The 25,104-nt window shown below is 35.9% G+C and overlaps 3 protein-coding genes across 5 annotated transcripts; all 3 read left to right on the forward strand.

The window, feature by feature from the left end:
- The first annotated feature begins 3,006 nt into the window (after positions 1-3,006).
- On the forward strand, positions 3,007-8,449 carry LOC121262987 (uncharacterized Rho GTPase-activating protein At5g61530-like). Of its 2 annotated transcripts, none has more exons than XM_041165728.1 (10): positions 3,007-3,427; positions 3,972-4,040; positions 4,146-4,411; positions 5,247-5,309; positions 5,413-5,431; positions 5,769-5,867; positions 5,969-6,046; positions 6,121-6,365; positions 7,286-7,445; positions 7,936-8,449. In XM_041165728.1, exons 2-10 carry the CDS (start codon positions 3,980-3,982, stop codon positions 8,079-8,081), a joined length of 1,137 nt encoding a protein of 378 aa, XP_041021662.1. In that variant the 5' UTR covers positions 3,007-3,427; positions 3,972-3,979; the 3' UTR covers positions 8,082-8,449. The 2 variants fall into 2 exon arrangements, with proteins under 2 accessions (XP_041021662.1, XP_041021663.1); XM_041165729.1 differs by having other exon boundaries at positions 3,008-3,427; positions 4,149-4,411.
- A 1,905-nt stretch (positions 8,450-10,354) lies between these two features.
- LOC121262881 (ceramide kinase) lies at positions 10,355-19,217 on the forward strand. 2 transcript variants are annotated; one of them, XM_041165548.1, is made up of 13 exons: positions 10,355-10,517; positions 10,564-10,865; positions 12,468-12,623; positions 12,712-12,879; positions 13,943-14,035; positions 14,570-14,662; positions 15,237-15,468; positions 15,807-15,894; positions 16,652-16,801; positions 17,111-17,212; positions 17,576-17,956; positions 18,316-18,382; positions 18,463-19,217. In XM_041165548.1, exons 2-13 carry the CDS (start codon positions 10,668-10,670, stop codon positions 18,598-18,600), a joined length of 1,866 nt encoding a protein of 621 aa, XP_041021482.1. In that variant the 5' UTR covers positions 10,355-10,517; positions 10,564-10,667; the 3' UTR covers positions 18,601-19,217. The 2 variants fall into 2 exon arrangements, with proteins under 2 accessions (XP_041021482.1, XP_041021483.1); XM_041165549.1 differs by having other exon boundaries at positions 15,810-15,894.
- A 606-nt stretch (positions 19,218-19,823) lies between these two features.
- Positions 19,824-24,733, forward strand: LOC121263069 (derlin-1.1-like). Its single transcript, XM_041165857.1, has 7 exons — positions 19,824-20,003; positions 20,500-20,635; positions 20,733-20,806; positions 22,426-22,519; positions 22,748-22,876; positions 23,918-24,078; positions 24,357-24,733. The coding sequence occupies exons 1-7, from the start codon at positions 19,987-19,989 to the stop codon at positions 24,601-24,603; spliced, it is 858 nt and encodes a 285-aa protein (XP_041021791.1). The 5' UTR covers positions 19,824-19,986; the 3' UTR covers positions 24,604-24,733.
- Positions 24,734-25,104: the final 371 nt, after the last annotated feature.

The following is a 25,104-nucleotide window of genomic DNA, read 5'->3' on the forward strand; positions in this document are numbered from 1 at the left end:
TAAACTCAAGATGTAAGACGCCCCTGGATAGATAATGAATAAAATGAAATATCCCACTTCGAGAGTGAGAAAACCTCCAAGAAATTAAGAAGAAAGAAGAACAAGATGGTATCAAGAAAACGTTTCTATTACTTTCTGCATAAAGGACAAAGAGGTTACTTAAATATGAGGACCTTTACATGGACCCTAACTAGCTCAATGCAAAACAGCAATGAAAGGAAAAGTATTCCAAATAGCTCGAACCCGATACCGGCTACAATACAAGTCCCACTAATTAGTAAACAATAGACTAAAAAATTAAATTCATGAAATAAGCTATGAAGTGGCTCATGGGCCCTATTGTCTTCATAAATTGGACTGACTTTTGTACAGTGTAACAAACCCTCCCCTTCAAAGCACATTGTCCACAAGGTACAATTTGGCTGTCACTCCTCCTTTGTAACTGAAAATTATTAACTTCCAGCTTATCATCAGTGATTCAATAAAATTTTCCATCTTCTACACTATTTACTGCAAGGCCCAAACAAATAGCGTTGGAGGAAACAACATATTGGAAGGATATTTGGACAAAAACCTCTTTTGCATACTCTTCCTTGCTAGCTTCCTCAAACCTTGACAAAATGGTGGTGTAAGTACATATATCAGGCTTAACCCCATTCTCCCTCATTTGGTTTTTGAGATCCATGGATTCCTCTGTCAACCCAACTCTAGCATAAGCCAATATCAATGAATTGTAAGTCTTTATGCGAGGAGAAATCCCACAAGTGTCGTCAATATCCCTGGTTTGAAAGCACCACTAACATCCCGTAACAATTGAAGACGATCTTCTTCAACCCTTGGAGTCTTCATTTCAACAGGCATATCCACGTATATAATTGACATGGTTAAATGCAAGTGAAAGGGGTTGGAAGGGTAAAATCATTCCTCTTCTTTGGGCATCATCTAAAGCACCAACAATTTTTGAAGTGCCTCTCACAGCCATATCAATACCTTTTGTTCTATGCTGTCTAGTAGATGTGTTGTTATTCTTCCTGCTTTTATCTTCATCCACGACAACAGCTTTTGAATCACCCAAAGGATTTAGGAAAGTCAATGCTAAACTAAATAACACGTTGAAGAGGAGAAAATCCAAAACCAATAGTCCTCAGTAAAGAAGTCTCTGGACTTGAGCAGGACTTTTCCAACGGTGGTTGCATTGATATGGGGGTCTGTATTGGGTGCACTCCATCTTTCATAAAAAAACTCATTCATAACTATGGCATGATGTCCATCCATCATAGGAGAAATATAATAGCCCCATATCATCCATGGCTCAATGTCATTTTTGGCAACAATGAACCCTCTGAGCACAAAAACCATTAGCAAGGTGAAGGTGCCCAGTGGTTTTGATATGAAGTCAAGTTCCCCTTTCAGGACTTGCTCAAAATTTCCTTGCTCAAAAAAGCTTCATAACCGCATGGACAACCAAATTTAGTGACATGCACCGACAAGGAGATATAACATAGCATCTGATATTGAAAAGGGTAAAAAAAGAGACATGCTCCCTCCCTCTATCAAAAGGCTCATAAACATCTCTCAGCAACAATATATCAAGCACACGAGGAGTGAAAGTGTTATGAATTCACTAGGTAGAACTCATCTTTCAAAACCGACTTACAAGGAAAATGTGCCTAAGGGCTTATAAACTACCAACCAATCCCATACTTAGTCGATGTGGGATCGTAACAACCATCACGTTCAGTAGCCGACGTCCACGACGATCTTGGTGCTCACAAGGGCTGGCTGTGCTCTAGGTCTTTTCTAGCCCCGGACAAACACTGTCATGCCGGCATCATCCTCCGTGCCGCACGATTGCAACCGTGCGAACATGGACTGCATACGTGTGGTGTCTTTGATACCATTTGTTATGAACCCACTAGATAGAATTTACTTTTGAAAATCAGCTTGTAATGGAAGGATGCCTAGAGGCTTATAAACCACCAACAAATCCTATATTTAGTCAATGTGGGATCGTAACATACTTGTAACAAGCCCCTAGATAGATAATGAATAAAATGAAATATCTCACTTCGAATATTAGAAAACCTCCAAGAAATTGAGAAGACAGAAGAAGAAGTTGATATCAGGAAAATGTTTCTATTACTTTCTTCATAAAGGACAAAGAGAGCCTTTCTTCGTTACTTAAACACGAGGACCTTTACATGGGCCCTGACTAGCTCAATGCAAAACAACAAAGAAAGGAAAAGTATTCCAAATAGTTTGAACCCAATACCGGCTACAATACAAGTCCCACTAATTAGTAAACAATAGGCTAAAAAGCTAAATTCATGAAATAAGCTATGAAGTAGCCGATGGCCCTATTGTCTTTGTAAATTGGGCTGGCTTTTGTACAGAAGTGTAACACAAGATAACACAAGATTCAAAGTCTAATTTCATGCATAAAGCTGGGGTGTGAATTTATAAAATACAGTATCTCGGATTGGTTGCGGATGAGCAGCCAAACCAACCAAATTTCTTATGGATGAAAATTTGCGGCTCACTAACTAACTAACTAACTAACTAACTAAGGATCAAGGCACTCGATTAACGGACCTCCTGTGTATAGAAGGTGGCTTCTAAGAAGACTCTTATATCTTCTCACGAAACGAGATTGTTGATCTTTTCTAAATCATTTCATTTGATCTCTTTCAATTTTCTTTTATTTTTAAGATGGAAGTGCTTAATATTCACTGTTCATCTCGAGGAAGAATGTTAGAAATGCATTACACATGGTTAATTGTAAATAGTGTTTTTTTTTTTTTGGTTGTATAGCTTAGTGTAGTATATATAAAAATAATATTAAAATATTAAAATAATATTGTAAATAGAGGGTATTAACCCTATTATTTTTCTTTTATAAAAATAATATTAAAATATAATATATAGCATTATTTATTAAAACGATACAAATATCAGTCAAAGCCAAATTATTTTCGATATATGTAAATTTAAAATTCAGTTATAGGCAGAGGAGGGCTTTTCAAGGTTCATGATATTGACTGAGAATTAAGTTGTACTTTTCTAAGGTTTGACTCTCTCTGTCTCTCTCGACTCTCGCTCGCTCTCTCTCGCTTTTACTTTTTGTTTGGCAGTTCGTTCACAAGTGGCTGAAACATCATCCTTCATCCATCACCTGGGTGAAAACAGCAGTGTGTCGTTGGAAGTTACAGACAAAACCCCATACACCGGACGGGAACGCACGCCGATCCGCGTGCTCACAGAAACTCCCACATGGCTTTATTTCATCGTTCAGGCCATCGACCAAATTCCTCGGCGAATGACTCTCTCTCTCTCTTTCTCTAACCTCGTCTGGGCTTTCGAAACTGGAATCTGCCGAAGCTCTCTCTCACTAATTTGCTTCAGCTTCTCCAATCAGTCGTTATATAAGGTAAATTTATCTCTTTCTATTCTCAAATTTAGGGTTTCTCTCTTTTTCTCTGTTTCTTTAACTGTTGATGATTATTGAGAGCCATCTTCTCTGGAATTTTTATTTTTTAAATCTTCATGATAAAAGTTTCCTATCATAATCTTTGATAATCTGAACATATTCCGTATCATATAATTTCCTTGTTTTCGGTCCCTATTCATTATTTATTGAGATATCTTGAGTGGTTGAAGTATTGGTGGGAAGATCTGTAAAAATTTTATGATTTTAATTGTTGTAGTATGTGACCAAAACTCACGTGCATGGTTGCTGAGGAAATATTATGAACTGACGGTGACATGAACGAAATCAACCTACTAAAACTATGATTATTCCCCCCTTCATGATCGAACAAAGCCCAAAGTTTTTTTTTTTTTTTTAAATGAATATTTCCTCTTTGAAAAAGAAAGAAACTGAATCTCGGAAAATAGTACGGCCAATTGTTATTTACATATTCAGAACAAGCTTATCCGGAAGTATTGTTTGAGCTCGATTCTGGTGATTGCAGTTGGTTCAATGCCGTCCGTCACATCGCCTCAGTTGCATGAGAAGGCTAGCGGTTTCTTCTCTTCTTCGGGTATGAAATTGATATACATGCGCACATATATAGTTGTACTCAAATTTTCATAGATTCCACCTTTATTTGCTTGTTTGGTTATATATTAACTTCAAGTTTTTAAAGCAGGTGTAAAGTTCAAAGAAGCCCGGCAATCAGCCGGGACATTTGTGGGGGAGGTTACAAAGGATGCAAAAGATAACTTAACTGATGTGGCAGAACGTGTTGGCTTGGTGGTGAAAAGTCGATGGGCACTTCTACAGAAGCCATCGACAAGGCATGCTGTTCAAGAGCGTCTTATATGTGCAGCTGCTTCCACTGGTACATTGCTTAGGAAGGGTGTCACGGAGACAAAGGGCAAAGTCGTCGTTGGGAAGACAAAAGTTGAAGAGGTAATTTTAGTTAAAGAGCCAGTTCTTTGTACCTTACACCTTATTAGGACTTAAACTATATTGTTTGTTAATGTTACTTGTCTCAATAAAACTTTTATTCATAAAAAAAATATATATATATATATATATTGTTTGTTAAAAATTTTATAATCATTTTCTTGTTCAAGTCATGAAGACTACTTATTATTGTAAAAGTTAAAACTGAGTCTAGGTGCTGGCATTGTTTTATTTGAGGTGTGAAGAATTTTAGAGGCATATCTAATTGATTTTTGCATTTCAAGCTGTCATTAGTGTTATTCATCACGAATGTAAGAGATCAATAATTTGGGACATGCAAGTCAGAAATGAAATTCTAAAGTTATGCGAACGGATCAAACTCCTTCATTCATTATTTTGTGTTACAAGTGTGTGGTCAAAATTGTGGAGCTATTTATACATACGCAATATGGCTAAAATTTATCATGCCCTATGTCTAAAATTGGTTCGAATGCATAGGAATTAGTTTGGGAGAATATAACTGAAGACTACTTGTTATCTGTCTACTTTTTCAAGCATTGGAGGTCTTGACGTTTCTTTCTATATCCTTCTGCATATCTTAAAATTAGGTTGACTTGTTTAATACTAATACATGTCATTACAAAATTCAATGTTGTGTATGATATGGAATTTTTATAACTAAGGTCATCTTTGTTTCCGGCGGCCTATAGTTGGCCTGTCTTCAAGAAAATATCTTCCTTTTTATAGGTTTGCATTCAAGAAAATATCTTCTTTCTTATAGGTTTGTATTCAAAAAAATTTTATAACTGACACACCCAATATGCCGAGTTTGTTTCAGGTTGCAAAGAAGACCGCACAAAGAAGTAAGACTCTCTTGACTGACATCGAACGATGGCAGAAGGTATAGGAGTCCAAGGCAACTAGTATTTCCTCTTCTCATTCCCCTTACTTTTGTTTTTCACTACTAAGTTTCAAATTTCTTATGTTGTTTTGGTCATGCGCAGGGAGTTGCAAGCACTGATGGTAAGTTACTTAAAACTTACTACACATTTGCTGAGCTTTTCATTCTACCTCCTGTTGGCTGAACATGATTTGACTGTTTCTAGAAAGATGTATTGTATAGGAGATGTTCATTATGTTCGTTTGATCAAGTTGAGATAGTGAACAAGGGTTCCTCTTTTTCGTAATATTGGAGTCTTTTGTCATGGAGTTAACATTTTTCGTTTATCGTGTTATTCTTTTATATTATTGTGGTGGCTGGAATATCCAGTGCACTGCATGTTGCTTTGTATTATTGTTCTACACTAGCACTCTTATACTGGCAGATATTGCCTCCATTTATAAATTTGTTCTTTCCTAGTATTTGGCATTCCAATTGAGGTCACGGTGCAGCGGCAACAATCCAGCAGGCCCATTCCCTGTGTTTTGGTCAAATGTGCCGATTATCTTATATTATCTGGTAATTGAATTTGGATTATAATTATACTTTCCTGAAGATACATAAACTTTAATTTTAGTGTAGATTCCGATAGTAACTTGTTTTATTGTTCTTATTTTAAGGACTAAATTCACCCGACCTTTTTAAGTCTGAGGGCGATAAAGAGGTCATTCAACACTTGGTTTCGGTATACAATCAAGGTATCTGCACATTTGTCTTCATTTATTCCATGTGGATGATATTATAATCTAACGCTATTAGACTTTGATTACAGATTCTAATTCGCTGTTACCAGAGGGAGTAAATCCAGTTGACGTAGCAGCTCTAGCAAAATGCTACCTAGCCAGCCTCCCTGAGCCACTAACTACATCTGAGCTGTATAACGAAATTAGGGGTGCTCATTCTAGTATACATGCAATGAGAAACATACTTAAGAGGCTTCCTAGTGTAAACTACACGACCCTGGAATTTATCACTGCTCTGTTACTCCGGGTTAGCCAGAAGTCATTTCTTAACAAGGCATGAAATCTCTCCCTCTCTCTCGCTCTCTCTCTCTCTCCCCCCCCCCCCCTCCCCCCCACACACACACACACACACACACAAAACCGTGAATTGGGGGTGTGGGATGAAGCACTATCTTATCAGATTATTAGATATGAGCTTCTCGCTTCATAGAGGATTGCGTCTTGTATTTTTTCCAAACATCAATAGGATCATTTAGTTGGTTATTCTATCACTCTTTTTTATGCATTAAAGTCCTATTTATAGAGATAAGGCTTTATCTGAAGGAAACATTTAAAGCATCATTTTTTTCTTGATAAGTAAGAATATATTTTATTGATATAGAAATAGGAATAGCCCAAGATACATGTGATTACACCTAGTTAGGAACTAGAAACGGTTAAAGCATAATTTATTAAGCACATTTATGACTTTTGGTTGGTTCTGCAAAAAAATTGTGTTAATCTATACAAAAATTCAAGAAAGTTACTTTTGAAATGTAGCATGTCAACTTAAGCAAGCATGTTTCTGATGAATAAGTACTCCATATTTCTATATGCATTGTGCTACTTGCTTGTGTCCTACCTGGGATTACTGATGGGTAAAAAGCAATTTGATGGTCAAAAGAAAAAAAAAAAAAACTATTCCCTTATTAATTGCCTCTGTTTAGTTAGGGAATTCATCATAACCATGACTTATTAGTTAACTTGCTCCTCCATTTTGACTGTGAGATAGATGCTGTAGATTTTTTCTGCTGTTTGTCAATATTGGAAGCCTTTATTTTCATGTGATTACAGATTTCTTCATCTAATTTATGAGGGCCATCTGGTCCAAATATTTTTTTATTATTTTAAGTTTTTTCTTTCTTTCTGCATGAGCTACTTTGTACAGTGTATAAATTGTTGTCCTGTAGGTGTAATGGTTGTTAACTTCTACAGATGGATGCCCGAAGCCTTGCCATGGAAATGGCCCCTGTCATTATTTGGCAGAAGGGAGGGAAACCAGAGTTCTATAGGAAATATTGGAGTCAACCGTCCAAAGGTTCTTCCAAGAACATGGATCCCCCACCCAGTTACAGTGCATGGGACATGCTTGCTGGTGAGTAGTCCTATTTCTTACAGTTTGCCTACCAACTTTGTGCCCAGGCTAGTGTGCACTTGCGTCAAACAGTCTATGACTTCAGTAGATTGAATGAAATCTGTGGGGGCAACAGGCTCAGTTTCATATGCTTCACACATGAATGTTAACTGCCGTTGCCATATTGTGATGACAACATTTTGCTGATGTTATCAGATCAAGTATTGGATTAAAATGACTACTTAATTTGAGCTTCTTTACACATCAAGACTGGGCCATGGATTTTTATTTATTTGGGACCTGCAGTGAACACAAACTGAGACTATTTGGACTAGAGTAGAAAACATTTGAGTATGACATTGTTGAAGGTTTTTTATATTAATTTGTTAGGTGTAACTGCTGATGATAGTTGTCAAGCTTTTGTTTTAACAACAAATTTTTATAATGCCAAGTGATTTTTCTTTTTTTGAATCAACAAATCCTTATTCTTTTCTTAACCTTTTGGATACAGAGGAGGGTGAAGCAATCGATGCATCCTCTCCCATTCCTTTGGCTGATGGCATGACAACTGACTTTGGTGCTATTGAGGTGGTTGTGTGTCTTATAGAACATCACAATGCAATTTTCACGGATGCTAATGAGACTGTCTGGAGATGACTTCAAATGGCTTGTGCCATCATACATCATGGGTTTGTTTGAGTAAGGTTGAATTCCTAATCTCGAGGAATGGAAGTGCATGGTGCATAACTTCGGAAGATTGGTCAGTTCAATTCTTCACCAATTCAGGGTTTATAGCTGTGAAGTCCATGTGGTGTGAATGCAGTTGGAGTAATGGTTTGCTGGTTTTGTAAAAGCGTTACATTAGACAGTAGCTGCATGTGATAAAGGCTGTGTTTGGTCTCCAGTAACTTGAGTTCATTTGGGAATAAGATTTAGTGGTAGAGATAATATGTCATGTTTCATCTCTCCTTTGTCTCTCTGTAAAATTTAGAGTGAGAAAATACAGCCTTTGGAGGATTAATCTTTGGAAAATTCTTGTTGAAGGTGAAATCGCGCACCCACGCACACCGACGATGAAGTGGAATGGGGCTGGATTTAATCATTAATGAGAGTTCCTGTTCACCATTTTCTTCTTTTCCATTTACCCCTCCCTCCTCTTATGTGAACCGGAAAGTCATTTTCTTCCCCATTAAAGAGGAAGACGAAGCTCCTGCCAAAAGTCCAAAACCACAAATTTCTCCCGCAAAATCTCCCCATTGAAGAGGAAGACAAAGCTCCTGTAAAATCTCCCCCGCAAAAAAAAAAAAAAAAAAAAAAAAAAAAAAAAAAAAAAAAAAAAAAAGAAAGAAAAAAAGAAAAAAAGATAGAAAGAAAGAAAAAGGCCCAAGTATCTCTCTCTCTATGAATGCTTTGTTAAAGTGTTGGTTCATTTGCTGTTCGATCTGGGTCTTCAGCTACAACAAAATTTAGATTCTAGAACCATGAATGTTTTTGTAAAAATATCATCTAAATATTAAGTTCAGGCAACACACTTGTAGAAATTATGGAAATTGAAATAATCTTTACAACAATAACTTACTAATCCTTGAAAGCGAACAAAACAAAACTTGAACTATATACTTGAGATTCTAAACTGAGAACTTGTAAGATTAACTTACACCTCATTTTAATTTTTTTCCAAAATAGGAAATTCAGCCTCACCTTCCCCAAAATTTATTAGATTCAATTTTTTTTTCCATACGATATTTTGCCTTCTTTTATTTTCAAAACCGCAGATTCAACTTCACTTATTACCAGCAAAGCACAACCAGCCATGGAAGAATGAGAGGGGAGGGGGCAAGGGGAAGAGAACAGGGGCAAATCCAGTTTATGATTTTTTCTTCCAGTTTGCCAATGTAATAAAAGTGTACGGTATTCCTTGTCATTCTTCCCAACCATTTCTTTCTGATACCAAGTTTTTGTTCTTCTTCTTTTGTATTCTTATTTAATATAAAAAAAACTAAAACCGACGCCATGTGTGCTTCGTCCGAGGGATGGGTGTGCTAAAGTGCCTGTACTTAGCATTTCCCTTAATCTTTTATATCAACTTACAAATATAAATTTTCATTAACAATTTGTTTTTCACTGCCTTTTTAAACTGCTCTCTGCTTGGTTTGAAATAGGTTAAAATGGACGAAATAAAATAAAACTCTGGAGTCTTTCAAAGTTTCAATACCGGTGTATCAATAATGTGCATTGTGCACCTTCATTCAACAATTTACAACATATTTTCGGAAGTTAGAAACTATCGAGAGACTGAATTGCAATTACTAAACAAAATCATGTCGCAAGTAGTGACAATATATTATATATTCAACTTATCTATTTTTTTCAATTCATTTCAATAATATTTTTTATTCTTTTTAAACATTTCCTCTCTATCAATAAATCTGTAATATCCATATTTTTTTTTTATATTTGTAATCTATTATTATATACAATATAATATTATTCAATCCTACACAGTTACATACAAAATAAAAATATATAAGTCAAATAAAAATTAAAAATAAAATAATATAAAAATATAAAAATAAAAGAAAATGAGGGAATAAATGAAATATAAATAATTAAAAAATTATTTGAAGGATGAGCAGTATCTGTTATACGTAGTGGGTTACTGTAATTTTTTCTACGCAAAAATAGAAGAATTAAAATAAGAGGAAGGTACAGTTTTTAATATTTCTATTTCAGCAAAGCATTGCTCGAGTTGAAATATCGGAATAAAGTAATTCTATGAAGCCCGTATCTTTTTGGGTATCTTTAGAAGAGTTTTGAGATTTGATCCCTTGTCGAAGACCCCTAATCTTGTCCATGGGACACGGGGAGGGAGATGCCAGCGGGCTATAAAGGTCTGCTAGCAGTTACATCTTACATGTAATTTTATGGTTCGGATCCAATTCCCGAAATAGAGGAGAAAGGTGGATGCTTTTTTACCTCCTCGCCAAGGTCGCGTAATCTAGGACATGGGGAAAGAACTTCACACCTGAAACCAGACACCTTCGTCACGTAGAAGATCAAGAATCATGACAAGACATCTTGGGCGAGTCAGTTAAACGCGGCCGAAAACATTAGGTGCTGTTCTGAGTTGGCCCTTCGGTTGAAATTTCGAGTCGGAGATAGACGGTATTAGGGTATTGTAGGAGGAAAACGACCCCAATAAGAAGAATCAACGGTTCGCATAGGAATTCTTCAATCTGGCAAATGGAGAGAATCATAGATGATGGTATTGCAGTTAAAGGAGAGAATCCAGCGGCACTTGCAGTTGCAGATGCAGAGGTTGATGGCAAAGCCCAATCGTCGTCTCTGAGCTCGACCCTCTTCCTGGATCATGTTGGCCAGGTCATTCTGACCTTCAATGCAGATGGCTTGTCTTGGAGCTTGGTCCAGTCCTTCAATAATGTAGCTTCTTTGTCCCTTATCTCTCTCTCTCTCTCTCTCTGTGAATAATTTGTCGCTTCATTTTATTTTTCTACTTATATCAACCGCACGGTTTTAAGTTATTTCTGATACCTTTTTGTGAGCATTTGGGTGATGTTTTGTTGGGTCGGGTGGACTAATTCTGGCCTCTTCTCTAGTTATTACGCATTTGTCTGATACGATTGTACTTGGGTGTTTGGCTGCAACTGGCCTTCCTGACGTCAAGGGGAGACTTGAAAATTTGAAATATCCGACTTCTAATTCTATGGACGTTTAACATAGAGACCTGTGTCGAGATTAACTGTTTGGTTTCTCCAGCATGGTTTTGAATATATATGATACGCATTGGTAAGGTTTCCTAGTGAGCCCAATGCCATGCCTCGAAGCTTCCTCACGAGACTTATGTAGGCTTAAAGTAATGGTTGGACGTTGAGTTGCTGTTTTATTGAGCTGGATTTCGTGTCTTAAGGGCAGGACTTGAAGTTTGGTACAACTAGCTAGGTTATCATGCTTTATGTATGTATGAAATATGGCACGTCAAACTTATAAAATAAAAAAGTATGGCACGTCAAGTACCGTTCTTTTGATAATGGCATATCTTGATTCTTTATTCCATAATCGTTCACTACAATAAACTCAATATGATCAAGTAGAACATCACTTCACCATTTCTTGAGGGCCAATTTGGAGTTATTGCACTCTAATCTTCCATCAGGTGGAATGGAAGATAACTGTGCCTTCTAATAAAGGAAGCTTTGGGGTTCGTTCATTCTAAAGCTTCTTAGATGCTTGATAGCGGTTGAATTTCCGTCAAACAATATTTGGCATACAAAGCTGACAAGGATAAGATCTTTCTTTGGATGCATGGTTCCTTGGATAGAATATTGGCAATTGAGACTAAAAGAAAAACATTATGGATATATGTTGTGTGTATATGAATTATGGTGAGATGGTAGACCATCTTGTGTTGTGACGGAGAATTTTGGTTGTCAGCTTTATCTTTGTTTGGTGTGCATTGGTTGATGCCTAAGGCTGTTTCATACTTTGAGCAATGTACATTGTGATTCTTTCTTTGATTTCTTTGTTCTTTTGATGTTTTTTGAGAATCTTCATTTTTTATCCTTTTTAGTAGATTTTTTGTTACTTATTAAAAAAAACCTCATTTTTTCGTCATTTATTAAAATCTCCTTAGTTGGCATTATCATCTTCCAATAAATGGATTTGGTAAGGGGTGTAACAAAATAAAGAAAGCCCAAGTCACATCCGGGCCTATATTTTAAAAAGACAAGTCAAAGTTACAATTTGAGCCCCTATAATTATGGCAAGAACTTCTTACTCCCGGACAATATGGAATTCTTTCCACCACCCTCATTATCCTCAATCCGGGGTATTACAGTCTGAATATTTTTTCATAGATTTTTGTTTAACTCTTCTGGTTGTGTTATCACTTTACTTTTGGAAATAAACCGATCATATTATCTTATGGTTGATCGTGTGTGATACAAGTAGTTTAAGAATTGTTTTCTAACTGTCAATTACCAAGGCAATTTTTTCCTTCTTTCTTTTATATATTTATTAAAACAGGATGAATCAAGTTGTTTGGGCATCAAACTTGCTCCTAAAGTTGTAACTGAGATCAAATTCTCTGATGTTTATGCTGTTGAGCTAATTGACTATGGCTTGGTTCATGAATCAAATCTGCCAAATGCTGGAAAATTTCTTGTTGGTCATGACAATGAGGTTTGTTTTCATTACTATCTTTTTTGTGCACTTTAAGTTCATTTTTTGGAAATAATTTCCAGGTTGAAAATTATTTCCTTTGGTGCAGATGTACTGGTTTAAAGTGCATGGTTTCCAAAGGTCAAAATCTCAGCCTTCTCTTTGGGTCTTGGCTCAGTTCACATTTGGTCATAATGATCCACAAATGTGTCAGATGTGGGTGAATCGAATTAATGCTTCTCTGAACCTTGAAATGGGGAGACCACGAAATATTCTGGTGTGTTCTTTGAATTGTTCAGTGTGTTTTTATTTTGGTTCTTTGGATCTTGGGGAAATTGCAATTTACCTCCTTGTGCTGTATCTTAATTACAATTCTTTTGGTCTCTTTTAAAAATTGTTGTAAAATGTTGTTAAACCTCCCTATACTTTAAGTTTGAATTAAAGCCCTTACATTATATGTCTATATTAGCTGCTCCTATGCACATGAGAGCCTATCTTTTGATTCCACATCTTCATGTAATTTGTACCCTCAATGTGATGAATCTATTTGTTATTGAAGTTAAGTAGAAAAAATTATAATGAAAGGTTGAGATAGAGTGGGAGGAAGGAATGGTTGGTGGCAGCCACCATAGCCACCTCTGTGGCAAGCCCTTCAAAATTGTGGATCAATGTACTGGCTATAACAAGTTCAATTATTCAACATTTAAGCTTTTTTTTGTTCGTAGCGAGGTTGACCTCATAAATTTTTGAGGATATGATTGGGTAAAAGCAGAGACCTATGACTCAAAACTCGATAGAAATGATTGATACGATAATGAAATCCACAGATCCTTTGTCCAATCAACCACTCTACTCTGTGGCTCAACTGCTGGCTTTTTTTTCTCCAAGTTCTTGCTCACTGACCTCAGATTTGTTGCCCATTTCCCTTTCAATTTCATAGTCAGCATTGTTTATGAGATCCCAATTTGCTTTAATCTCTCTCTCTCTCTCTCTCTCTATATATATCTATATAACTTAAATTTATGAAGAAGAATTAATTGTGTACACTGGGTGCAAATTGTATGAAAATGTGGCCTTGATGACTGGCTTAACAAGGCATGTGGCTTTTACATGTGTGATTGTCCTTAAATTTGATGAAACATTGATATTTGAAATCAAATATACGGTATGGGCAGGTTTAGTGTCACTTTCCAAAAACAGAGGGAGTTAAACTGTAATTAGGATATGACAAGGACGTAAATTGTGAATTTTTCCTTGAATCTAATTGCTTATGGTAGGTTGCTCAAAATGGACAAAGCGTGGTGGTAAAGTTTTTCCAGGTTTTTCTTCTGATTTGCTAGGTTTTTGTTCATCCAAGGAGTGGGATAGGGAGTGGCTGTAGAATCTGGGAAACCGTGGCACCTATATTCTCACGTGCTAAAGTCAAAACAAAGGTACTCTCGCCATACTGGATGGCTCTGTAAATAAATATTTTTGACTGACAATTACTCATTTTGTTGTCATACCTACGAGTCAGATTCACAACATAGCGTGAAGATATTATTTTATACTTCTTTAGGTTGTCTCTATTATGTAATGCTACTTATCAGAAAAAATGTAATGCAATGCCTTATGTAAAAGTGCATTAGATGTTTTTCTCTCTTTTATTTGGCTTATTGTCTTTCTTTTGTTACTGTTAATTTTCTCGGATTGAATTTTTGGCTAAATGGTGGTCAGTTCAGCATGAGAATTGTACTTCAGGCACTGTCTTCTAGGCTATTTTGTTACTTTAATTTTTATGTTTGAAGTCTCATCATCCGTGAAACCATTGATTGAAAGGGTGAAAATGGCATTATTATTTTTTATTTGCTCTTGATTGGAATGAAGATTGCACTCATTTTGAATTACAAAGGTCCCGAGGAACACATTTAATTGAGGTAAATGTGATTAATATCTTCTTGAGTAGTTATTTTTAATTCCTTTATCAGGTCACTGTGACACAGAGGGCAGGACAGGCATTTCATGTGATGGCTTCTACTTTGAACCAGGAGCTTTACTCATATGATGGTGTTGTAGCTGTTGTAAGTAATTAGATCTCTTCACATGATTTTTGCCTTATGGTTGTAGTAACCAGTAAACTTTGAACTATTCAGTTGATCAGCTATAGGGAGCTAGGAATGTGCATCAACTTCCTCCAGGGCATAGTAAGAGTTGTGTGCATATGTATGTTTCAGATTCCGTACCATATGATTAGTAGCTTTATGCTACCAGATGAACTGAGTTAGGGACTTTTACTGCATATCGTTCCAGCTGCTTAGTAGTTTGATTATATTATGTATAAATGATACCTATAAAAAATATGTATAAATTGTGGGCATGCCTTTCAAAATGAAAAAAGGAGAGTATATGACCGAACACAGAGGGATTTAAAGTTGAGAATAGGTATTAAACTTGAGTTAGGAATACCCATTCTCAACTTTGATCAAGGGAGGAAAAAGAGAAGCTTTTTTAAAATATGGCAACTGGTGGGATACTATTAATATCTTGGGTATCATAAATTAGTCTATGTTGGCATGCACATGCGTGTTTATCGTTCATATGGGTTAAGCTCGTTCTATTTAGTTATTGGAGTATTCACAATTGACTTGATTTCAGGGTGGTGATGGTTTCTTCAACGAAATCCTTAATGGATTTCTTTCTTCAAGGCATAAAGCTCCTTACCCACCAAGCCCAACAGATATTATTCATTCTGCTGATGGAAATGGCAGTTCCTTGATTCATCATGGTTCAAGTGGAACAGTTGCTGCGACTAGCTATCAAAAAGAAGATGAGTCACCTCTTCTCTCAAGTACAATGCAACAAAATGGATCAGGATTTGCAAATTTCAGTACGTACACAATAACCTGTTTTCCAGACAACCCATGTTGATTTGATTGCCATCATAATTGGTGGATATCTATTTATCAAAAAGTAAGCAAATAATTGGTGGTTATCAGATATATCACTAAGTCTATCTAAAATTAAAGGAACTGAAGTTCTTGCAGCATTGGTTAGTTTATTCTATCTCTATGATTATATATTAGTATACTGAAAATGGTTGCTGAGCGCCGCGCACCCCCAACCCCAACACCCAACGGTGGTATTCTTTTCTTTGAACTTACCTTTTGTCCATCATCTGAATCCCAATTTACTGATAACTGCTTTTCTCTTGTTGTGAGGATTCAGCAGACCAAGATCGTGACTTTCGCTTCTCTGAAGAACAGTTTAGATTTGGAATCATTCCTGCAGGTTCAACTGATGCCATTGTGATGTGGTATCTTATTTCCTAATTATATATTTTCCAAGCTATTTTTTTTTTCTTTTTAATAGAGAGAAAAAAGATATTTCATATATAAGTCTAGTTCAGTACACTATTGTGCAGTTCTTATCGATGCATTTGTGTTTTATGGCTTATCAACTTTTGTGTTACTCCAGTTTTATCTTTTCTATGTAATACATGGCTCACCCCTCAAGGCTCAAAGTACACTCAAAGAATGTTCCGTTACACACCTCATCCCCCCCCCCCCCTCCCCAACCACCGCCTTTCCCCCTTTTTCTTTCAATATTTTGCTAAAACTATACAATTAGTTAAGCCCATTAGCATTTTACAAAAACTCCATAATCTTTCCCCTATATGTTTTAAGGATTTAATAATGCTATAAACATTCAGAGTAACTACTCGTCCTACGTTGTTTTAGGCGCCAAAATGTAGGAGAATGATTTACTAATCTTTTGATGTCAAGCCTAGACTCATTGACGATGGTGGGGGCTTGATGGTTCATGGTTGGTTTAGTTTGTAAAGGATGATTTCATCCAATCACACAGGAAGTATATCTCTTATTAAAAAAACGCACATGGAAAGTCTGCCTCTGTATATCGGACTGAGCAAAGCCCACTGACCTAGTTTAGTTTTAAATGTCAGTGTCTGTCAGTGGAACTTAATTTTAATTTAGTATCATTCTAGCTCCTGTCTTTGACTTGGTCGATATAATTGTTTTATTAAAGCAGTGTATTGGGCTTCTCTTTTGCAGTACCACTGGAACTCGAGATCCCATAACATCAGCATTGCACATTGTACTAGGTAAAAGGGTATGCCTTGATGTAGCTCAAGTTGTAAGATGGAAAACAACCTCTGCATCAAAACTTGATCCTTGTGTGCGATATGCAGCTTCTTTCGCCGGGTAGTGTCTCATTATTTCCGATGTGGTATTTCTAACTGGATGTCAACTTTTCTTTTTAGTAAAAAGAGTTGTCCAACATTACACAATTATCCCTAAGAATTTACTGGAATTTTTGTGCATTTCTGGTTGATTAATGGACATTGAACCGTTGGTAAGAGGGGTATTATTTGATACGATATACTGTCTTATTGAGGGCTACGTGTAATGGGAAGAGTCTCCCTCCATTATGCTTGTGCATTTTATACCATACCATTTAATATTATGTTCATGGGATGCTCTCTCCTAAGTCCATCCGTTCAATACTATTAGGTATGGGTTTTATGGAGATGTCATAACTGAGAGTGAAAAATACCGCTGGATGGGCCCCAAACGTTATGATTATGCAGGAACAAAAGTGTTTCTGAGGCACAGGTACATCTGAATAAAATTTAGCTTCCACTGTCAGTTGCTTAAACTTTTCAACATTGATTCTGTCGACTTTTATCTTTTGTTGTATTTGAAACCAACTTTCAGTTTGCTTCCCATTTTCGGTTTTGTAAATCAAATAATAAACAAAGCAAAAAATCTGAAAAAAGAGCAGTGGTAGTCTTCAATTGTTATTTTTGTGTGTAGTGTGTAGTGTAGTGTGAGTTTTTGTTATTTGTTGCTTACTCTCCTGGTTTTGATGTGGGACCCAAATCCAACATATTATTTTTTCCAATATTTGTTACTGTGATGATAGCTACCGATGCAAATGGTGCTAAAGGGTGATTTCTGATCTATGATATTATCCAGGTCATATGAGGCAGAAGTAGCTTACTTAGAAGTCAAATCGGGGGAAACAAATTCAACTTCTGGGAGAGCTCACGCAAGTAGTAGCATACAAGCATTGTGGACTCCAAATAAATCTGAAAGAGTGGTTTGTCGTGTAAATTGTGCCATTTGTAACGACAAACCAATTCATGTATCTATGGAAGATTCCCAAGCTACAACTTACTCACGACCAGAAGAAACAAGATGGTTGAGATCCAAAGGCCGTTTTCTTAGCATTGGTGCTGCTGTAATCTCTTGCCGAAATGAAAGAGCACCAGATGGTTTGGTGGCTGATGCACACCTTTCGGACGGTTTCCTGAACCTCATATTGATTAAAGACTGCCCTCATGCTTTGTATCTATGGTATGTTGAGAAATTGATAACATCCTTGTTCGTCCTCCCCAAACCCAAAAAAGTAAGGGTAATGCAGAAATCACTATTTAGTTTTAATAACTTTTACTGAGAACTTCAACAGCTTTGTAGTAATTCATTTTCATATGCTTATCCTAGTCACTTGTAAGAACTTCCACTGTCCTTGGGTAACATTGTAATTGGGCCATGTTCCTCACAAGTCATCTCTATGAAGCTGGCTTTGATGCTATTATGAAGTTTTCCTCTACTTATGTTACTGTCTACCCTACATTCATTAAGTTTTTGCTTAGCTTTTATCCTAGAAGTCTTCCATTCTAGAACCTAATGTCATGTTTGAACAATACATACAGGCACCTTACCCAACTTGCAAGGAGAGGTGGAACTCCCCTGAACTTTAAGTTTGTTGAACATCATAAGGTATGTTCTATACTGGTTTCATTTTTTTTAGTGTGTTTTGGGAATATCTCTTCCATTACTATTTATTTTGTTGTGCTCAGACAACAGCTTTTGTGTTTACTTCTTTTGGCACTGAGAGCGTTTGGAATTTGGATGGTGAGCCCTTCCAAGCACACCAACTCTCAGCACAAGTATTTAGAGGCCTTGTTAGCTTATTTGCATCCGGTCCCGAAGTTTAACAGAAGACCTCGCAAAAGGGCTTCTTAAAGAAGATCGTGCTTATGCTTATATATTACCAGTTGCTTTGTGATCAAGATATACGATCAATATGGCTTCGTACAAATGGCTTCTGGGTATGGTGACAATTAGCAGACATTTCAGGGGGCCCTGTTTTGAGAGAGGCAGATTAAACCTGCACCGGTGATGTATTACTTTGGAAGGAAGTAGGGTGGGAGAAAAAGGAGTCATGCAATCCTGATGGCCAAACTTTCTTTCTCAGAAGTCGTCCATAATTTGCAAAATAGGTGTTAGATTGAGAAGCTAATGTGATGATAAATGAGGGAAAACGTGAAAATGGGCCAAGTCAGAAAGAGTTCACGGCAAGCTTTCTTGTGAGCTAATTTTTTTGTCTTTCACTAACCTCATTCTTTCCATTTTGTAATGCAAATTCGCATGTGAAACACAATCAACTGTCATGTTTCTTGCTCCATACCATCTTTCAGCCTTTTGTTTATAGAAATGAAAATATATGTTTGGACCGATCAAGTCTAGATTATTAATGTAAAATATTGAGCCAAAACTCTATTATCGAAGGGCAAATAAATTTGTACCAAAACCGAGGAATCATATTTCGTAATTTGTGGTGCATTCTTCACTTTTCTTATGGCCTGCTTCAAATACTAGAAAGAATTTTGGATGCACGGCAACTCAGAGTGTAGGTTGGAATATTCTTTAGCTGAAGTTGTGTCTAAAATATGGCAACATTTTGATACGTCAAAGCAGCCAATCACCTTCGGCAACTATGTATGTGAGACAGTGAGAGAGAGACAGAAAGACAGAGAGAAGCTGTGATTGGAACAGAGATGCATTGTTGCGGATAAAAAAGAATAGAGATTCAGAGTTGACTTGGATATAAAATTGTTATGGACCCATTGGGTAAAATTCACTCTTAAAAACCGGCTTACAAGATAAGAGTATCTAGGAGCTTATAAACCAATCTCATACTTAGCCGATGTAGGATGGTAACAAAAATCCATAACAAAAGACATATCAAATGTATAGCCCCAGGCGTGCCGTATGGAGAGACTGAGAGACATTAAAAATAAAATGTATAGCGTCTGTTTCACGCGGACTTTGAACATGACACGAAGAAAATCCAAATGTTGACCATAAATTTTCCAAGCGCATAGAAATCGTCGTCCAATGGAAGACTTGGAAGTTGGAAGACTTTCTGCCCCATTCATTGGGATGACCCCAAAGTTTTCCCTTCGGAATTTCCAGTGGCTAATGGTTTTTAATCTTTGATCCAAATGCATATTCATTGCATCTGTTGTTATGCATGAGTCCTTGCAACACCACCTTTAAGACCAAACCACCACCATCACGTATCTAAACCATTCTGTGCAATGTCTACACCAGCAGAGTAATCTCTCTCTCTCTCTCTCTCTCTCTCTCTCTCTCTCAGGCATGCAAAAAAAAACACTTTCGAATGGCCACATCCTTAAATTGGCTCTTTGTTGATTTGCTAGTTGAATGTTACGCAACCCTTTCTTGGTTATTTGTCAGACTTCTAATTGGTGTTTTTTTGGTTTGGGGGGGCTGTGTGTTTGTGTATATATATGGACATGATCTGCTACTTTTTTTGAGTAACTGTAAAAATCTTAACTTTATTCCTTTTTCCTTTAATCTTCGTGTTTTTTTTTTCAATCTATAGTTATAAAATCACCAACTAGATTTACAGAAAATTCCAGTCAGGCTTTCCTTCACATGTTGCAGGTTCTATCTTAGTTGGTTACTTTTGTTTCTGATCGCTGACTTTTGGACCCATTAAGAAGGATTTAGTCAGATCATTATTGATGAAATTCTATAATCTTTTTTGTTGCTTGAAGAAACTGATTTTCTCCACCCAAATTGTTCAGATACTATCGATCTCTTCCACCTGTGTGCAAGACCTATGGAGTGGCCTGCTTGATGACCACATCGGCATTCCATCTGGGACTTATCCAATATCACAACATATCATTAGAATATGGTCTCGTACTAAAACATTTTCAGGTAATTAGTTGCCAATTTGTAGAAATCCAAGAGCTCAAATTCATGACTTCTCATTGGATTGTGAAAAACCACCATATTTGTTCATACTCATGCGCAGGTTTGGAGGCTTATCACGAATTTCTTCTTTCTTGGGCCATTTTCGATTCCCTTTGCATTTCGGCTGATAATAATGTAAGATATCTAACTCTGTCTACCCTCTGGAATCATATCAAATATATGATGCATTTTGGTGAGCGGGCTAGGAGGAAAAAAAAAACCTTTGGGATAACCATTGGTGATTAAACTTATCCATAAGAAAGTAGGCTTTAAATGATGATCAACATGATTCTAAGCCATTATTCTCCTAATTTAAGCATAGAACACTAGTAGTGAGCTCAACAAAGTTAAATTTTAACCAAATAATAGCTAAGGTGCAAAATAAAGTACAACAATGAGCTCAACAAATGAACAATAATTTTAACTTCAAATTATATCACTCGCCGAATTTGTTAAACCAAATGGGCTGGCCAAATATTATTTTTTGACGGGTTCTCTCTCTCCGTATGAGTTGGGATGGGTATTTGAAACCCGGACGTTGCCACCAGCCTCATGTGATCACTAGGAGGATTTTGAGGGCCAAATACAGTGACTTGACCAATTAATAGTCAGTTGATACATAAATTGGCTCTTTTGCTAATGTAATTTTTTATGCTCATAATATTGGCTGTATTTGGTTCAGCTTTGAATCTGCAGTCTTGCCTTCATGATTCATTACATTTTTTCACCATACATTTTCTTTTCTTCCAGTGCATTGTTTAGCTGTTCAGATGAACTAGTAGAACGAGTACATATAATTAAAATAAATGAAAAGATTAAAATTAATATTTTAATAGAATAATGAATAATTTGTTGAGCCTGTTATTTGATATTATTAAAAAGTGGCTATTTAAATTTGTAAAAGTGAATTTTTTAGTCAAATTTTGGCTAAAGTTTGTTGAACCCACTGCTAGTATACTAAGTACTGTTGGGAATGATTAGAGAAAAAGGAAAAAAAAAAGAATCAATTACACACACACACTATATATATATATATATATATATATATATATATATATATATATATATATTATATATACAAAATTTATGTAATTCGACAATGTATCTATATCTAGAGAGCGGCAGATGATTTTATTTCAGATGATAAGTAAATACATGAGTGCAGCAGTACGGTGGTCATACATAGGAAAATATAATATATAATAAGAAAAAAAATATTTATAATCATGAATTGTATAATCATTTCGTAATTGTTTTGAAAAAAATGAAAAAAACATGTAATCTATATGAAAAAAATTAATTTTTTAATAATAAATCCTATTCTTTTTTAAAATTATTACACATATTTACGTATTTCATAATTGTATATAAAATTACTTATATAATAAACCCTAAACAACGGGTCGGGACGAATTAAGTCCAAACGGGTCAAAAAAATTTTCCAACCCTTAGACTCTGACGAGGCTTGCATGATCACTCCGAGTTGGGCCTATCAACCCAAACCTCTCCAATCCATAAGTCAGGTCTCATTGAAAATTTATGAAAAATTCACAATAGATTCTTGTCAAATTGGGTTATCAATTAACTGGTCCCATAAACACAAGCAAGCTAGCTCCACACAAAGGCCCAACAATAAGCATGCATATCTTTTTTAATCACTATAATTTGGTTGTAAGAGTAGCAAAAAAGGTTGTATAAATATCATTATTCAAAAACTTAAAGCAGTACTTTAATTATCACGTTGATTTTTATAGAGCGAAATATGGTGTTGCACTCGAGAGAGGGCCCTTCGACAAGAGAACCGCAGACTTTGTATGGATGCTGATCTTCGGAGCGCTATCACTTCTAGTAAGTCATAGCAATCATCTTCATAGCAATCATCTATGCATGCATGCATGCATGATTTCTCTCTCTTTTTTTCGTCCAATAACATTTACTTAACCATTCTCTCGGCCAAACGCAACCTTAACGAATATCTTCCAGAACTATTTACTCAGAATTAAGTCAAACAGAACATATATGCTAAGAAGATAGCATGAAAATAACGACAATGGTACTGTTACTTGATCTTATTAGGTGATGGCTGCTGTTCCATATCTTTCGCCTCGATTCTTGGGAACTTCCCTAGTATTTATGATGGTCTATGTCTGGGGCCGTGAGTTCCCCAACGCGCGCATAAGCATCTATGGTGTTGTTTCATTGAAGGTAATGAATTATGCTATTATGCTTTTATCTTCTACCAGCTGCTGTGTTTTTAGTTTTACCACAAAGAAACTTTTCTTTATTCGTGGAATAATATGTACTCCTTGTGTTTTTTTTGCTGTACATAGGCTTTGTCTTTGAGATCAAGCCTCTTTGTTTTTCATAGCCTTTGATGTGGGTCTACTTATGTTGTTTGCTCATACAGATCAAAATAGCTTTAGGATTATCTTGAACTTCCCTTTTTAAGCTTCAGCACCCTTAAAATCTTCAACTTCCTCTCAACTATTCCTGGCCTACATAATTATTAACCAAATAGCAACGTACATTATACATCTTAATTATCCAGCTCTGCCTTTCTCTCTCTCCTTCTCTTTTCAGGGAAAAAAAGACACAAAAATTGTCAATTTTGGCAATTACCCTCTCCCAAACTTATATCAAAAGTTTACAATATGTCCCATTTTCCCTAAAAAGAAAAATTACCCCAAAAATTCGTAAAAAAATAAAATAAAATACCCCTAGTAAATTAAACAATTTAAAATTTGTTTAAAAAATAAAATAATAATTTTTTTGAAAAATATAAAATAGAATATTTTATCTTCTTTTTCTGTTTGGTTTTTTTTTTTTTTTGAGTTTTTTTTAAAGGATCTTTATGTCAAATTTAGAGGGGTACATTGAATTATTAAAACTATAATTTGGTACGTACTTTAAGTAGGTGATTGTCGAAACTAATACGTACTTGTGATTGCAAATCGGGTGATAGTTTAATGAGGTGTTTGTGCATATATATATCATCTTTAAATTTTTTTCTTATTTTCTTTTTTGTCTAAACCAATCTAGTTTTGAATGCAATCTTAGAAGTATTAAGATTATGTCATATCACTTATTTTTCATTAATCATAACAATTAAATCTTGACTCTTTTGTTTCAAATTGGAGGATTAAATGAGAAATTAACTTTGATGTTTTCATATAAAATCCACAAAATGCAAAGATTAATCTCAGTGGCTTATTTTAATTAATTTCTTTTTAATTGATTACCCTACAGGGATTCTATCTTCCATGGGCAATGCTAGCACTGGACTTGATATTCGGAAAACCTTTGATGCCAGACATGCTAGGGATAGCTGTGGGACATTTGCACTACTTCCTAACAGTGCTTCATCCTCTTTCCGGGGGAAAGTTCATCTTGAAGACCCCTCTTTGGGTGTATCCTTTCTCCTTTCTTTATTTAGTTTCACCTCAAAAAGCTCTTAAACCCATGATCATTTTCGAAATTTTTTGTTCACTAATTTTCCTGGTAGCTAGATTCTAGGACAAATCACGAGTTCCTCAAACAAGTGGAGGATTTCACCAACCCGGCCAGTAATATATATACCAGTAGTACTGTGTTTGTGTCAAGGGACATCGATCATTAGTGTTTTTACATGATCAAAATTAGCACTTTGTTCCTGAAATGATTTTGTTTTCCTAAACAAAATTTCCAGTCACAAACTAGTTGCATTTTGGGGTGAGGGAACACAAATAAATTCCCCTGTGCAGCGTGATCCCTCAGCCAGTATTGCATTCCGGGGAAGAAGCTACCGTCTAAATGGATCTCGAACAAGCAGAAGCAGTAGTACTGCAACAGATCAGGCAGGCACAGACAGTTCTGCACAGCAACCGGCCGGCCGAGGTGATGGATCAGTTGCTTTCCGAGGCAGAAGCTATCGTCTCAATGGCCGTCAGATGTAATCAATCTTCATTGGTAATTCACAAAACCAAATCCTGAAATTGCGTTAGTGTTTGGGAAGATGCATTTCTTTGTCATATATTTTAGTTTCTCAACATTAATGACAACTTACATCTCGTTGTATTAACTCCACGGCTTTGTGTACGTTACAAGTGAATTGAAAAATATGCCTAATTTTACATTAAAAAATTTTACATTGAGCTAACTAAAATGTAAAACGGTGAAACTTTGAGTTACAGTAAATGGAATGGAAAATAAAAAAGTAAAAGTTATATTTGGCTTCCCTGTTTGGGAGTCAAATTTATATTTTATTCAATTAAAATAATTAAATGTTTCTATATTTTGCCCCGCACCCGCTTAATTCATTTCCTGTCCTTTTCTCTCAAGTCTCACTTTCTCTTCCCGCTTTCTCTTCCTTTCCGAATTGCGTCGCCATGTTAAGGAGAAGAAATATTTTTGGTGATTTTGTATAGATTTTAGATTAATTTAGGGTTTGTTCAAGT

Source organism: Juglans microcarpa x Juglans regia, chromosome 4S, assembly GCF_004785595.1.
Source record: "Juglans microcarpa x Juglans regia isolate MS1-56 chromosome 4S, Jm3101_v1.0, whole genome shotgun sequence".
Lineage (NCBI taxonomy): Eukaryota > Viridiplantae > Streptophyta > Magnoliopsida > Fagales > Juglandaceae > Juglans > Juglans microcarpa x Juglans regia.

Bases quoted from the DNA above. Each gene is read 5' to 3' on its own strand.
- LOC121262987 (XM_041165728.1), top strand. From the start codon at position 3,980: ATGCCGTCCGTCACATCGCCTCAGTTGCATGAGAAGGCTAGCGGTTTC. The intron at 6,047-6,120 runs GTATCTGCACAT...CTTTGATTACAG, and splicing joins GGTTTCGGTATACAATCAAG to ATTCTAATTCGCTGTTACCA. The intron at 6,366-7,285 runs GCATGAAATCTC...TAACTTCTACAG, and splicing joins AGAAGTCATTTCTTAACAAG to ATGGATGCCCGAAGCCTTGC.
- LOC121263069 (XM_041165857.1), top strand. The intron at 20,636-20,732 runs GTAATTAGTTGC...ACTCATGCGCAG, and splicing joins TCGTACTAAAACATTTTCAG to GTTTGGAGGCTTATCACGAA. The intron at 22,877-23,917 runs GTAATGAATTAT...ATTACCCTACAG, and splicing joins ATGGTGTTGTTTCATTGAAG to GGATTCTATCTTCCATGGGC.
- LOC121262881 (XM_041165548.1), top strand. From the start codon at position 10,668: ATGGAGAGAATCATAGATGATGGTATTGCAGTTAAAGGAGAGAATCCA. The intron at 14,036-14,569 runs GTACTCTCGCCA...TTCCTTTATCAG, and splicing joins GTGCTAAAGTCAAAACAAAG to GTCACTGTGACACAGAGGGC. The intron at 16,802-17,110 runs GTAGTGTCTCAT...CAATACTATTAG, and splicing joins TATGCAGCTTCTTTCGCCGG to GTATGGGTTTTATGGAGATG.